At 44.8% G+C, this 15098-nt stretch overlaps 1 protein-coding gene across 4 annotated transcripts in view; it reads left to right on the plus strand.

The window, feature by feature from the left end:
* The window catches only part of foxn2a (forkhead box N2a), a 30728-nt gene extending 20422 nt beyond the window's left edge, over positions 1-10306 (plus strand). For 2 of the 4 annotated variants that reach the window (XM_055889972.1, XM_055889974.1), the window contains exons 2-5: positions 1669-2246; positions 4478-4652; positions 5569-5640; positions 6428-10306. In XM_055889972.1, coding sequence (XP_055745947.1) covers positions 1683-2246; positions 4478-4652; positions 5569-5640; positions 6428-6891 — 1275 coding nt within the window. In that variant the 5' untranslated portion in view covers positions 1669-1682 and the 3' untranslated portion in view covers positions 6892-10306. Of the gene's footprint in view, positions 1-1668; positions 2247-4477; positions 4653-5568; positions 5641-6094 lie in introns of all 4 variants that reach the window. The other 2 variants (XM_055889976.1, XM_055889975.1) reach the window with 2 other exon arrangements.
* Positions 10307-15098: the final 4792 nt, after the last annotated feature.

The following is a 15098-nucleotide window of genomic DNA, read 5'->3' on the forward strand; positions in this document are numbered from 1 at the left end:
AGGGTTGTCATGGTGACACTGGGGACATAGATTAAAGCTTGTTGTGAGCAGGGAGAGGATGAGAGGGAGGGGGGAGGAGAGGGGTGATATCTCTTGCTGGCTGCCTGCTGTGCTCTTGGTTGGCCTCATTGACCATCATGCAGTGCTCTACACACTAGCATATCTGTGTTAGTATTTACTGCAGCTGCATTGACATAATTGGACTATATAGCCTATATTTCTTCGCTGGTTTTATGAAGTAGAAGTAGCTACTAAATGTGTGCAAACATTCCAGAGGAGGACTGCCCAAAGTATGTGAGACTATTTCCTGTGGAGAGGGTCTGAGTCTTTCAGGACAGGCCTACAGAACATTATGTAGCCTAGCTTCACTTAGCTGTTTTTTGGGAGACCAGATGATCGCTATCCAGGCTAATCAACAATATTCATATTGACTTGGCTGAATTCCTCAGTGCTTTTGAATAGTGGAAGGAGGACAGGCAGTTGAATCCCTCTGCTATCAGGTGGTATCAGGTGGGTTGAGTTAAGCTAAGTAATGGTCTTGACTGCTAGATGATTGCAGGGCAGGTGGCTCTTTATTTGAGAGCTGTCCACTCAAGGCAGTGTAAGAAGGAAGGATGCCCTCCTCTCTCTCCCTCCTTTAGCCGGGACAGGATTATGCAGATGTTTTCATGCTCATTGGCATCTAACAAGCAGGTGGTCTGGTCTGAGATGAGGTGGGCGGAGACGTGAGCAGTCTGGAGAGACTGGATTCGTCTCCCACACTTTAGAGGTCCTCCTCAAAGGCTCTCGGCTGGAGAGGGAGAGAGGAGGGGAGGATAGTCTCTCCACCATCAGCCTGCGTGGGAGAGGGGTCAGAAAGGAGGAGGACAGGGGATAGCCTCTACCATCAGCCGCGTGGGAGAGGGGTCAGAAAGGAGGAGTAGAGGGGATAGTCTCTACCATCAGCCGCGTGGGAGAGGGGTCAGAAAGGAGGAGGACAGGGGATAGCCTCTACCATCAGCCGCGTGGGAGAGGGGTCAGAAAGGAGGAGGACAGGGGATAGCCTCTACCATCAGCCGCGTGGGAGAGGGGTCAGAAAGGAGGAGTAGAGGGGATAGTCTCTACCATCAGCCGCGTGGGAGAGGGGTCAGAAAGGAGGAGGACAGGGGATAGCCTCTACCATCAGCCGCGCGGGAGAGGGGTCAGAAAGGAGGAGGACAGGGGATAGCCTCTACCATCAGCCGCGTGGGAGAGGGGTCAGAAAGGAGGAGTAGAGGGGATAGTCTCTCCATTTGGTGGGAGAGGAGCGGGAGAGCGGGACAGACAGATGGGGTTGTACCCTGACCATGCTTGCCCTCAGGCCAACCTTAGACAAACACGTTGAGTGCTTGGAAGAGCACATCATTTCAATGTGTCACATCAATTTATTTCACGTTTCCAGTGGTGTTGGGAAAGCAGCTCCCTCCTCATTCCCCAGCATAACTACTGTGTCGCTGTGTGAAGGAAAGTTCTATGTTTCCACCATTTTTATGTAGCCACTTAAAGCCACTGGTTCTAGCCTATGTAACCACCGTCTCTGTGTAGCCACTTTCTCTGTGTGCTGTGGCATCCCGTCTCTGTGTGCTGTAGCCCCCCCCACTAGTGCGTCCTATCCTGCAGTTGTTTTCTAACCATTTCTCCCCTCTCCAGACCTGCCTGGTTTAATGGGTCCAATCATCGGGATGTCGCCGGATAAGAAAGCTGAAACGCCGGGGATGCAGGAGGAGAGGGCGGGGCTTAGGGGCTTATGCGGGGGGGCGGGGACTCTCCCGGAGGCGGAGTGCGGCGCAGCCAGCCCATTGGCCACCAGCCTGGACCGGGGATCCGGTGGCTCCGAGGATGAGGAGCTCACCAACCTCAACTGGCTCCATGAGAACCTGCTCCAGAACTTTACCCTAGGGGGGCCCGGTGGGGCCCAACCCAGCGCCAGCCCCCTCTTTGACATCGAGGGTGACCCCGGGGCCCCTCAGAACCCATCGTCTTCATCCTCTTACTCCTCGTCGCAGAGGGACTCTTTGAAGTCCAAGCCTCCCTTCTCATTCTCTCTGTTGATCTACATGGCCATAGAGCAGAGCCCCAGTAAGAGGCTGCCGGTGAAGGACATCTATGGTTGGATCCTACAGCACTTCCCCTACTTCTCCTCCGCCCCCACCGGCTGGAAGAACAGCGTCAGACACAACCTGTCACTCAACAAGTGCTTCCGCAAGGTGGAGAGGAGCCTGGGAAAGGTGAGTGAACACACACACACACACACTGTTTGTTTACCTTGCAAGGAGCTGGCAGTGCCTGGGTTTGATTCTCACAAGGGTCACACTAACATGTTATTTAACCATTTAAAAGTTGTCATGCTGACACTGCAGGGTGAGATTGATATGTTGACATTGTGGGTTTGAAGTGGTCTTCTTATGGGGTTGAAATTAACTCAAAGCATCCTTCCCCATTGAGATGATTTGTTGTGTAAAGGTGCCACGAAGAGTCATTAGAGCTCTTCACTGATATTCTGTAGTGGCAGTAGTGTGACATTGACAATGTGCTCAAAGTGTTTGACTAACAGTGTTAACTGTACACCTCCACTCTGTGTGCCTGTATAGGATTTGCAGCTCTCTGTATGGCTGATGGGCAGGGCCAGGGTTTTAACCCACCCTGACGTGTATGTGTGTCAGGGCCAGTGTAGTGCGGCCCCCTGCCTGCGGCCCCCTGTGTGCCTCCCCTCGCTGTGATAAGGCTGGGAGAGCCGGTGTATAGCAGTCAAGGTCATAGACCCTCCTCTCTCTCCTTCAGAGTAAATGCAAACGCAGCAGTAAGATGGGGAGTTATCTCTCAACGACCAGGCACGCGCACACACACACACACACACACACACACACACTGCAACTGTAGTGCCACGACCAGGCAGTGGACACACACTGCAACTGTAGCGCCAGGCAGAGGACAAGCCCAGGACTGAAGACCTGACCTGTACAAACAAAGAGAGAGGGAGAGAGACAAGTGTCTGTGAAAGAAAGGGTAGAGAAGGGAAACGAAAGGACGAAGTGAGGAGAAAGTAGAGCATATATAGGAAAGAGACACTGTTTCTGTAGTTGTGTTGGACACTGGTTCAAGCTCAGCTCGGGGGAAAAAAGAGAATATAACTATACTGTTACAATGGGCTCAGTGGCTAGATAAAAACTAGTTTGCTAGGAGGGGCTGAAGACCAGTTAGAAGTAGAAATTAGCTTAGCGGCAGCAGGACTGTTGCCCAGTGCATCACAATGTAGACAGTCTCTCTGGGTTCAGTGTGCTGGGGGCTCAGTGTGAGCCCACCCGTCTGCTGAGAGAGCGCAGCACTGGTTTCAGATGACACACGCTGCCTGGTGGTTTGCGTTGCCGTGGTGACATTTCCTCCTTCCTGCCTGCGAGCCGGCTGGTAATCTGAGTCAAGGTTATATCCCTCCTCTCTCCTTCCTCCTCCTCCTGGACAGAACCCCACAGACACATAATGAGAGAACCATTTACACACTCGTTCTCGCCCCCCCCCCCCACACACGTAAACATTTGTTTTTTTTGTGAGAACACCATGGAGACGTGTTGTCTCAGTGGTAGTTCATGAACTTGCATTGGTTATGACAATGCCTTCACATGTCTCTGGCTACTGTAGTGAGAGGTTCTACAAAGGCAAATCACATGGACAGCACTATAAAAAGCTAAACTCAGTCCCACCCTGTAATAAATCATTTAAGGACAGTGTGGATTGTTTATCGACTGTTTTCCTCCCATCATGCAGTTCACCCAGCAGGGTCTGGATTGTTTATCACATGCTCAGGTGACTGCATTATGAGTCATTATGGCAGCTAAAGCCACTAAAATCCTGTAAGACTACAGTGAGACTCAGTGAGACTTAGGGCTGGGTGATTTTGATTGTATTTTAAGGTATAACGGTATGGATCAACATACCGGTATGGATTTTTACAATATCGTCTACAACAATGTTTTGATACAGTGCTAAACAAATGAAAAGTTTGTCCTAGTTTAGCAGAGTATAAAACAATCTGAATGGAGAAAGCCTGTTAAAACCACTTAGAATTCATTTGTTGATATCCTAGGGTCATGCAATACTCATAAAACATATTTAGAACTTTTTATTATTCAGAAACATGACGCCATACCATCAAAAATGAGAGTATCATGATATATTGTTTTGGCCATATCGCCCAGCGCTAGTCAGACTACAGGGAGACTACCGTGAGAGTCAGCCACGCAGGCAAAAAAGTTCTAGGTGTTTGCCGTGGAAAATCTAGTAAGTCTAGTCATGATGAGTACTTTACCAAAGTATCTGTTGATACTACCCGTGAGATGCTATATGAATTTATCCAATAAGAAATGTTCAGTTTTGAAACATTTTGCTACGATGTACCCCAATGAACACCTCTCAGGGTCAGTCTTCCTGTACTTTGTGATGTAGTATGTGATGTTTTTTTCAGGTGAATGGTAAGGGTTCTCTGTGGTGTGTGGACCCAGAGTACAGACCCAACCTGATCCAGGCCCTGAAGAAGCAGCACTTCCCTGCAGCACATACCTTCTGCACACCGCCCGCCTCCCCACCCAGTGCCTCCCCACCACCCAGACACCACTTCCTGCAGGACTGCTCCCTCAAAGGTGATTCCTGCCTTTTTTTGCTCATTTTGTACAATGCTACACATTTTGCCAAGAGGTGTAAAGAAAATGTTTTTAAAGCAAGTTTGCTGCAATTCTACACATTTTGCCATTGGGCTGAGAGAAGATTTAGCAATTTTAAAACTAATTTTGCAATTCTACAAAAAAGAATGGGGAGGGTGGGATTGATTTGTGGGTCTTCACAAGAGGGCCCGCCGCATGTTGCCCATCCCTGATCTAGAAATATGATTGGTATTAGATTTGATCCAGTGCATGTGATTTCAAATTCACATGGTTGTTGCCTCTACACATTTTTGTCATGCAACATTGGCCGGCAAAACATTCAGCATCACCATCCTCTCATCTTCAACTGTCATTTTAGTCATTATTTGATTTCTAATCATAGATGCCTCAAGGTAGATTCTTCTCATCTGTATCCTCCACTTCTGTCTCTCTTATTCTCTGTCTCTCTCTGTGTGTGTGTGTGTGTGTGTGTGTGTGTGTGTGTGTGTGTGTGTGTGTGTGTGTGTGTGTGTGTGTGTGTGTGTGTGTGTGTGTGTGTGTGTGTGTGTGTCTCTGTCTCGGTGTCTCTCACTTTAACGCTCTCTCTCTCCCCTACCCTCTTGTTTGGTAACCTTGACTACAGAGGCCCTGGTGATGCTGATAGAGTGTAGAGCAGAGCACTCAGTCTCCACTCTAGTTGATTATAAATAATTTAGAGCCCCTGAAGTGTGGTATGGAGAGAGCTAGGAATCTTCCTTTACCCCTCTACAGCCCCCTTGCCGGCCACACACACACACACACACACACACACACACACACACACACACACACACACACACACACACACAAACACACACACACACACGCGCGCTCAGGCTATTCCACTGACCACCATGCATGTTCTCTCCTCTTCCAGAGTCTGACATAGATGCTGCCACTGCCATGATGCTCTTAAACTCTGCCCCTGGTCATCACCACGCCAACCCATGTAAGAGACGCCACCCCACACCATGCCTCTTCTTCTTCTTTGCTTCTCTCTGTGACCTTTTCATCACAACTCTCCTCCCTTTCTCTTTGTCTCTCTTCCACTTTCTCTCTCAGTCACCCGCCCGTTTCATGCTTTCCTCTTTTAATGCTTTTACATCACTCGCCCAGCATCACTCGCCCAGCATCTATCCACCCCTTGTAAAACATCTTCCTGTGTCTCTCTATTGCTTACTATGTACACTCAACAGCACAGTGAAGTCCTGCATATTCCCGTTCCAAGCCAGACAAGGTTGCATATAGAATTATCTTCCTGTGAATAAGTGGTGTTGTATTTCATGCCCCCCCCCCCCCCCCCCATGTGTCTTAATAGTGTTCATTCCACGAGACATTACTGCCTCTGCTGTTGTTATGAATCTTAATTGCTGTTATCTGCTGAACATACGGACACTCCCTAGCCTGCTGGACACATGGACACTGCCTAGCCCGCTGGACACACGGACACTCCCTAGCCTGCTGGACACACGGACACTCCCTAGCCTGCTGGACACATGGACACTGCCTAGCCCGCTGGACACACGGACACTCCCTAGCCTGCTGGACACACGGACACTCCCTAGCCCGCCGCTTATTGGATTAAAAACACTTGACTCTCTTGATCACAAACTAATCCTACTGCCCTGTTGCATTCAGAAACACAGTTTCTTTAGTGTGAAGATTGTTTCTTCCTCAATCTCTCTCCCTCTCCTCTCCTTACTTCCTCATCTCTCTTCTTTCCCTCCCTCTCCCAGGTGATCCAGACAGTCCCCTGGACCTGTCCCGGCCAGACTTGGTCCTGGTGAGCAGCGATCCTAAGCAGGACCACAACTACAGTAGCATGGCCCTGCAGCGCTGCTCCTCCCGCTCCTCCTCCTCCTCCCTCTCCTCCCTGGATGAAGGAGGCCCAGGCCACGCCAGACCCCGCCCACGCCGTGCCGGCAGCGAGGGTTTCCATAGCGACGAGGAGGACTCCGACCTCGGGGACCGGGACGAGAGGGGCAGCCACTCCCGTCCTGCTCCTCGTCGCCCCTCCCCCTCTTCCTCCTCGGTGAAGTGCCCGGCGGGTAAGAGGGCACGTAGGGAGGTGACAGCCAAGCCGGAGCTGGATGAGGAGCTGAAGGAGGCGGCTGGGTCTCTGCTTCACCTGGCTGGGATCCGTACCTCCATGGAGCTCAACAAACGCAGTGCCAAGAGCAAAAAACTGAACAGGAAATGAGGTGGTCGTACTGCCTCGCCCTCAGACTCCCGCCCCTGTAACCCTGATCTGATTGTGTGTCCTACTGATAGGTCCAGGTTGTGCCGCCTCCTGCTTTTCTGATTGCTGATTTTTGAGCCAGTTTTTTGGTTTGACACATGATGGGATGGGAAATCCCTCCCTACCCCAACACAACAAATGGCAATAGTATCATTCACACAGGAGAATAAAGCCATATTGAGACTTTTGTAACTCGGGCATGTCAGGTGGGTGGGGTTAAGTGGGGTGCTTGGGGACTACTGTGAAGAACCATCACAATACCCATCTATCCAAACGAACTGCCTGTTTCAGATGGCTTCGCCACAGATCCTCGCAATTCAAAGGATTTTCTTCTGGATAAAAGAAAGACAAGACCAGAAAAAGCTTAAAGTTTTTAAAACTCAAAGCATTGCATGCTTCCTCCTCAACCTGTATCCTCTTCCAAGTGAACCTATTTATAAGAGAATGAGTGCATGTCTGTAACAAACAACTAACCTCTCATCTCCTCGTCAGTTTCTCCCTTCTCCGTGCAAAAATCAAATAAAAACATGCCACTGTTTTTTGATAGGCGATAACCTTGGTCTGGAAATAACATACAAAGATATGCAATAATTGATTTGTAACCTTAAACTGCTCTTTATATTATTTAATTAGTTCAATGTTGGTATTTCTCTTGGGTTGATGACAACACTGGTGTCTAAAAACAATACAGTATAGGGAATGTATTGAAGTAGTGAGATGATTCATGGCACTGGCCGTTTAGAGTGTGATCGGAACAACCTGATCCCAGAGCAGAACACTGGACTGGTTCCATGTCAGGGTTTAATAGCATGGTGGGGAAACGCAACAAAGGAAATGTTGGAACTCTGCTACTGCCGTGTTAAGAAAAGGAATAAAACAACGATGACCGACTGCTAGATTGGCAAGAGTCCACTCTGGTTTCCTCCACTGAGAGGAAAACGTCATTACGTCGTCGTACCATCAGAACCCACTCCTCTTCATGGCTTTTCCTCTGTGGCCCCTCTTATTCTGTTATACATACATTATTTGTGTTTAGTGTGTAAACTGAGAAATGACACATTTGACACAGGCCCCTGTATTTGTGATTCTTCTCTTGATCTATCCTGTTCTTGTCCTGTCCTACCCTGTCCTACCCTGTCCTACCCTGTCCTATCATGTCCTACCCTGTCCTACCCTGTCCTACCCTGTCCTACCCTGTCCTACCCTGTCCTATCCTGTACTACCCTGTCCTACCCTATCCTACCCTAACCCTACCCTGTCCTACCCTGTCCTATGCAAGGTGTATCTGGCTGAAACACAGCTATGGTTGTAACCATCGTGATCCCGAGACGATGCGCTTGCATGAGAGCACTCACTGGCAGATGTGCTGCTCAGTTTTCAATCATGTAATATTAGTCACACCTACTGACGCTTAGTATTCAGGCCAAAGGGAAGTTAAGACAAGGATTTAGTTATAAAAACGTTGTAGTGAGGTTAGATTGACAATATTGTACTACTTACTGCCTGTTGTTGGCTGTGGCAAAGTTTAGACTGTGTTGACAGAAAGAGGCTTTGGTTTGTCTTGCTCCACAAAAAGAAAACACGAAGGGAGGAGGGAGGGCAAAATCAGGAAGCACACCACCCTCTTAGCTCCGCTGTACAGTAATGTGTTTACTGCCAGTTGATTGCATAGAGTTCAGTGACGGGAAGTACAGGATGTTGCAACAGAACTTGTGAAGAGAAGAGGCTAGACTGGTTTTCTTTCGGCGCTTGCATGCATTAACCTGCATTAGTAAGCAAAATGCCAAAAGCCCACAGCATGCCTATATGATAGAATTGCTTTTAGTTGGTTCACTGTATGACCGTATACTGCCCTCTGTCATGAGCCCACTTAATGTAACATTATACAACAGAAGTGGAAAGTTAATTCACTTCCATAAATATAGATTGCATGCAGTGCCAAACATTAATTTGTGCCATTGCGACCATGTTCCTCTTCTCACAGTTTTTGTGTGACTGACAGTAACATTGGTGCTCTAGAAGCCAACTAACAGGAAATGTAGTACTCTGACCTTGTGGACTGACTGTAGTCTGACATGCAGTTTATTTTGGTGTTCAGGAATGGGAATCACTTTGTTCTTAGAACTAAGCCGCGGTTCTCCTAAATATGATGGACAGATGGACATTTACTGTCTGTGAATAAACAAAGAACAAATTAATGTTGTCCATTAAATCATCAATGTATTTATTATAATTAATTTATAATGGGACGATTGAATGGAACTTCTATCAAATAATGGTCGTTTGAAGCGAGTGGAAAGGTTACTTCCTCTGGAAAATTATTTTGATTAATTTTGTTTTATTTTCTTCATTTTACTGCCATAGACCAATACTTTCACTATGTGATATAGTGATAAAGATATCTGTGCTGAGAAAGTATTTTGCCAATATATTTTGTCTTTCCACGACTGCCAAGTGTACCGATTTGTTTTGTTGTTGAACTGGATAGAAGAAAATTTATGAGCAAATTGATCCTGAACCCTTTTTTGCCAACAGTGGTGTTGTACAGAGAAAGCCGACGTAGACATTTCAGATGAATAGATATTCCCTAACTATTAAGAACTTCTCTGAAAGTTGATTTTAATCATCAAACTTCACAGCCTTTATCTGAATTAGTATTGTTTAAGTTTATATAATATTCTGACTGCCAGAAGTAGTCGCACCATAGATATTAGTTGGCGCTCCTTCTTACATGTTAGGATCCTGCCACCATAGAAGTCATCTACATGTTCCCGAGGGTTGCCCTGGTGTTAGTCTTGGTACCCCCATGGACTTATGTTGAAACTTAGATAGTTGAGGACAGTTTCCAGTAACTTGTTCATGCTGTAGTGCTTGTAGCTAGAAGGAAGATGTTATCAGATTCAAAGTGAACTTTATCCTGAGTCTCTTAGTAAGTGAATGTTTTTGAGATGGATCTTTAGGAATACCTGCATGACATGGGGCTCTAAGACACACCGTGGGGTACCCCAGGGGTCTATATTATTCACTTTACACAGTGATACATTATGTTAGACTCAAAGCTGCATACATAGGATTGCTTCATTGTTTGAAAACTTGTTATTGGATATTGATTATGCGATGTAAAAAAAAAAAATATTTGTATTTTTTTCAAAAATGCAGTTGCAATTTATTGATTCTGATAAAGCGTTTTGTGTTGAACTAACTAAAGCTGCCAACCCAGTATCAGTCAGTCGTCTGCCATGTCTGTTAGACAGACACCTTTTGGTTTTTGTATGCTAACCTCTGTTAATAAAATGTTTATAAAGTTTATTTTCGCCAAAGATATGCAATTGCATTATATATGGTATTACAAAATAAAAAAAATATTGTTTTATCATTTTTAGTTTTTTCATGTAATTGTTTACTTTGATGAATGGACTATTATAGAGAAACTTCTGTCTAATCAAAGGATATATCAGGATAAATGGACTTTTTCATCTGAGGCACTGATCACAAATCCAAAATGACATTGACATCTGGTGCATTTGAAAAATAATTATGCATTCCATAAACTACACATTTGAACAACCAAAAATGTGTGACTCAGGCAGCCCCATTTGTTTGTTATTTTACAAATTTGATCAGTACCCAAAAGTTCTGATGTGAAAAGATCTGGGATTTGGTCAAAGCCCAATTAGTGTAAAAAATGTCTGAATGGGCTGCCTGTGTAAACTCAGGGATTGGAAATGAAACCCGAAAGTCAAGGGATCATGCTTTAGTAATAAAATGGTGATCAACATCGCCACCTGGTGTTTAGAGGAGGCAATCACTAAAATGTAATGGAGGTCAGAAGTGACTTTTGAAATGCAAATAATTATAGGTCCCATTGTCCCAAAAGTATTTTTTTGTGTCATTTTCCTTTAAAATGTGGAACACATTTTATTTCTTACTTCAAAACAGAGTGCTAATGTGGTTAAAATGGTCAAAATAATTTATTTCTAAACTAAGGAGGTAAGCACTTTGTTGTGATGGTTCTAATTTTAAGACCCCTTGAAGTATCAAAAATAATATTTGATGAGGAATTATTTTTGGCCTTACTGCTATTAGCCCATACAAATGCACTGAATAACAGATTCAATAGATGGAACAACTATAGTCCCCACAAAAAAAGTGTCTGTCCTATATCTGAGCGATACACTAAACAGTCAACCCTGTCTAAGCCGGGGGGTTCTACTAACCTATATGGAATTGTTTTAAGGGCTCTCAAGTGGCGCAGCGGTCTAAGGCACTGCATTTCAGTGCTAGTGGCGGCACTACAGATACCCTGGTTTGAATCCAGGCTGTATCACAACCGGAAGTGATTGGGAGTCCCATAAGGCGGCGCACAATTGGCCCAGTGTTGTCTGGGTTTGGTCGGTGTAGGCCGCCATTAGAAATAAGAATTTGTTCTTAACTGACTTGCCTCGTTAAAGGTTAAAAGTGTTAAACCACCGCATGCGGCTATGTGAGATAGATTATTATGCTAATTAGGTTTTCGCTGGGGCACAGACATTGACTTTAGGGGATTTTAACAACTCTTAGCTGATATATAAATATAGTCTTAGACCTAGATAATACAGTAGTATCCTCTAGTAGTGAAACATTCTTTTATCAATGAGTTTACTTCTAAACTTGGTGATGTAACACAGATACATCTGTTTTATTCATGTCTAGATAGTAATGGGTTATTAACCAGGAAAATACTGTCTACTCCCATTACAGTCTAAGCCCTGTTCGTGAGAGTCTCACCTTCACACTGAGGGATTATATTAGTGTGTACCCCCAACTGTTCGGACGCTACAGACAGAAGTTGACAGATCGGCTGTATCGACTTGAGTCCCAAGATGCTTGTTGGGGTCATTGAGCAACACCATGGTGTTCGTGAGAGTCTCAACTTTCCATAGAGGGTTCATTATAGACAAACCGTTCAGACGCTACAGACAATTTTGTGAGAAGGATGATTTTTTGGGGATGTCTCATGGTTTGACAAACATTGCTCTCGCTCTGTCAACTTTCACCACAGGTGGGGATGAGCGACATCGGCGAATGCAGTGGATTGAGACGCATCCAAAGCAAAAAAACAATTCAATTCAAAGGGCTTTTTTGGCATGGGAAACATGTTTACATTGCCAAAGCAAATGGAATAGACAGTAAACAAAAGGGAAACATTACACACACAAGTTTTAAAAGAATATCGACATTTCAAATGTTATATTATTGGATATGTACAGTGTTGTAACAATGTGAAAGTAGTTGAAGTTTGAAAGGGAAAATAAATAAACAGATAAATATAGGTTGTATTTACAATGTTCTTAGTGCTTCAATGGTTGCCCTTTTCTCATGGCAATGGGCCACAAATCATGTTGCTGTGAATGCACACGGTGGTATTTTGCCTAACAAATATGGGAGTTTATCAATGTTTGACTTGTTTTGAAATTCTTTGTGGGTCTGTGTGATCTGTGGGAATTTACATCTACTGTGGTTATACATTTGGCAGGAGTTTAGGAAGTGCAGCTAAGTTTCCACCTCATTTTGTGGGCAGTGTGCACCGCCTGTCTTCTGCCTATGGTGGCCTCTCAATAGCAAGGCTATGCTCACTCAGTCTATACATAGTCAAGAATTTTCTTAAATTTGGGGTCAGTCACAGTGGTCAGGTATTCTGTCACTGTGTACTCTGTTTAGGGTCAGATAGTATTCCAATTTGCTCTGTTATTTGATTGATTTTTTTTCCATTTGTGTCAAATAGTTATGTTTTTGCTTTCTTATAATTTGGTTGGTCCAAATGTGTTTCTGTCCTGCGGCTCTGTGGGGTCTATTTGCATTTGTGAACAGAGCCCTTGAACCAGCTGGCTGAGGGGACACTTCTCTCGGTTCATCTCTCTGTAGCTGAGGGCATTATGATGGAATGTGTGGGCATCACTTCCTTTTAGGTGGTTGTAGAATTTAACAGCTCTTTTCTGGATTTTGATAACTAGTGGATATTCTGTTAATTATGCTCTGCATGGATTGTTTGGGGTTTTGCGTTGTACACTAAGTATATTTTTTCAATTGGGTGTTTGTCCCATTTCGAGAATTATTGGTTGGTGAGTGGATCCCAGACCTCACCACCATAGAAGGCAATGGGTTTGATAACTGAAGTACTTTTAGCCAGATCCTGATTGGGATGTTATGTTTTATGTTCCTTTTTGATGGCATAGAAGGCCCTTCTTGCCTTGTCTCCTAGATCGTTCACAGCCTTGTGGAAGTTACCTGTGGTGTTGATGTATAAGCTGAGGTAGGTGTGTGCTCTAGGGCAACAGTGTCTAGGTAGAATGTGTATGTGTTTCCTGGTTACTGGACCTTTTTTGGAACACAATTATTTTTGTCTTGCTGAGATTCACTGTCAGGGCCCAAGTCTATCAGAATCTGTGCAGAAGATCTAGGTGCTGCTGTAGGCCCTCCTTGGTTGGGGACAGAAGCACCAGATCATCTGCAAACAGTAGACATTTGATTTATGAATCCAGTAGGGTGAGGCCAGGTGCTGCAGACTGTTCTAGTGCCCTCGCCAATTCATTGATATACATGTTGAAGAGGGTGGGGCTCAAGCTGCATCCCTGTCTTACCCCACTGCCCCGAGGAAAGACATCTGTGTGTTTATTGCCCATTTCAACTGCACACTTGTTGTTTGTGTACATTCATTTTATAATGTCATATGCTTTCCCCCCAACACCGCTTTCCATCATTTTGTATAGCATACCCTCTTGCCAAATTGAGCAAAAAGCTTTTTTGAAATCAATAAAGCATGAGAAGACTTTGCTTTTGTTTTGTTTGTTTGTTAATAAGGGTATGCAGGGTGTACACATGGTCTATTGTACGGTATTTTGATAAGAAGCCAATTTGACATTTGCTCAGGACATTGTTTTCACTGAGAAAATGTTGGAGTCTGCTGTTGATGTACATATGTACATACTACCTCAATTGGCCTGACCAACCAGTGCTCCCGCACATTGGCTAACCGGGCTATCTGCATTGTGTCCCGCCACCTGCCACCCGCAAACCCCTCTTTACGCTACTGCTACTCTCTGTTCATCATATATGCATAGTCACTGTAATCATATCTACATGTACATACTACCTCAATCAGCCTGACTAACCGGTGTCTGTATGTAGCCTCGCTACTTTTATAGCCTCGCTACTGTTTTTCACTGTCTTTTTACTGTTGTTTTTACTTCTTTATTTATGTACCTATTGTTCACCTAACACCTTTTTTGCACTATTGGTTAGAGCCTGTAAGTAAGCATTTAACTGTAAGGTCTACACCTGTTGTATTCGGCGCACGTGACAAATAAACATTGATTTGATTTAATGATACTGTAGAGGATTGTTTCTGAGATTGGTGCTGACGCATAGTTCAAGGTAATTATTGGGGTAAAATTTGTCTCCAGTTTTGTGGATTGGGGTGATCCGGCCTTGGTTCTAAATATTAGAGAATATGCCAGAGCTGAGGATGATGTTGAAGAGTTTAGGAATAGCCCATTTGAATGTGTGGTCTATACTTTTATAATTTCATTTAGTATACCATCAACACCACAGGCCTTTCTGAGTTGGAGGGTTTGCATTTTATCCTGTAGCTCAACCAATGTAATTGGAGAGTCCAGTGGGTTCTGGTAGTCTTTTAATAGCTGATTCTAAGTTTTGTAAATTATCATGTACAGTGTATTCGGAAAGTATTCAGACCCCTGGCCTTTTTTCCACATTTTGTTACGTTACGCCTTATTCTTAAACGGATTAAATAGTTTTTTCCCCCCTCACCAATTTACACACAATACCCCATAATGACAAAGCAAAAACAGGTTTTAAGAAATTTGAACAAATTCATTAAAAATACAAAACTGAAATATCACAATTACATAAGTATTCAGTACTCAGTACTTTGTTGAAGCACCTTAGACAGTGATTCCAGCCTCGAGCCTTCTTGGGTATGACGCTACAAGCTTGGCACACCTGTATTTGGGGAGTTTCCCCCATTCTTCTCTGCAGATCCTTTCAAGCTCTGTCAGGTTGGATGGGGAGTGTCGCTGCACAGCTATTTTCAGGTCTCTCCAGAGATGTTCGATTGGGTTCAAGTCCGGGCTCTGGCTGGGCCACTCGAGGACATTCAGAGACTTGTC

Source organism: Salvelinus fontinalis, chromosome 30, assembly GCF_029448725.1.
Source record: "Salvelinus fontinalis isolate EN_2023a chromosome 30, ASM2944872v1, whole genome shotgun sequence".
Classification (NCBI taxonomy): domain Eukaryota; kingdom Metazoa; phylum Chordata; class Actinopteri; order Salmoniformes; family Salmonidae; genus Salvelinus; species Salvelinus fontinalis.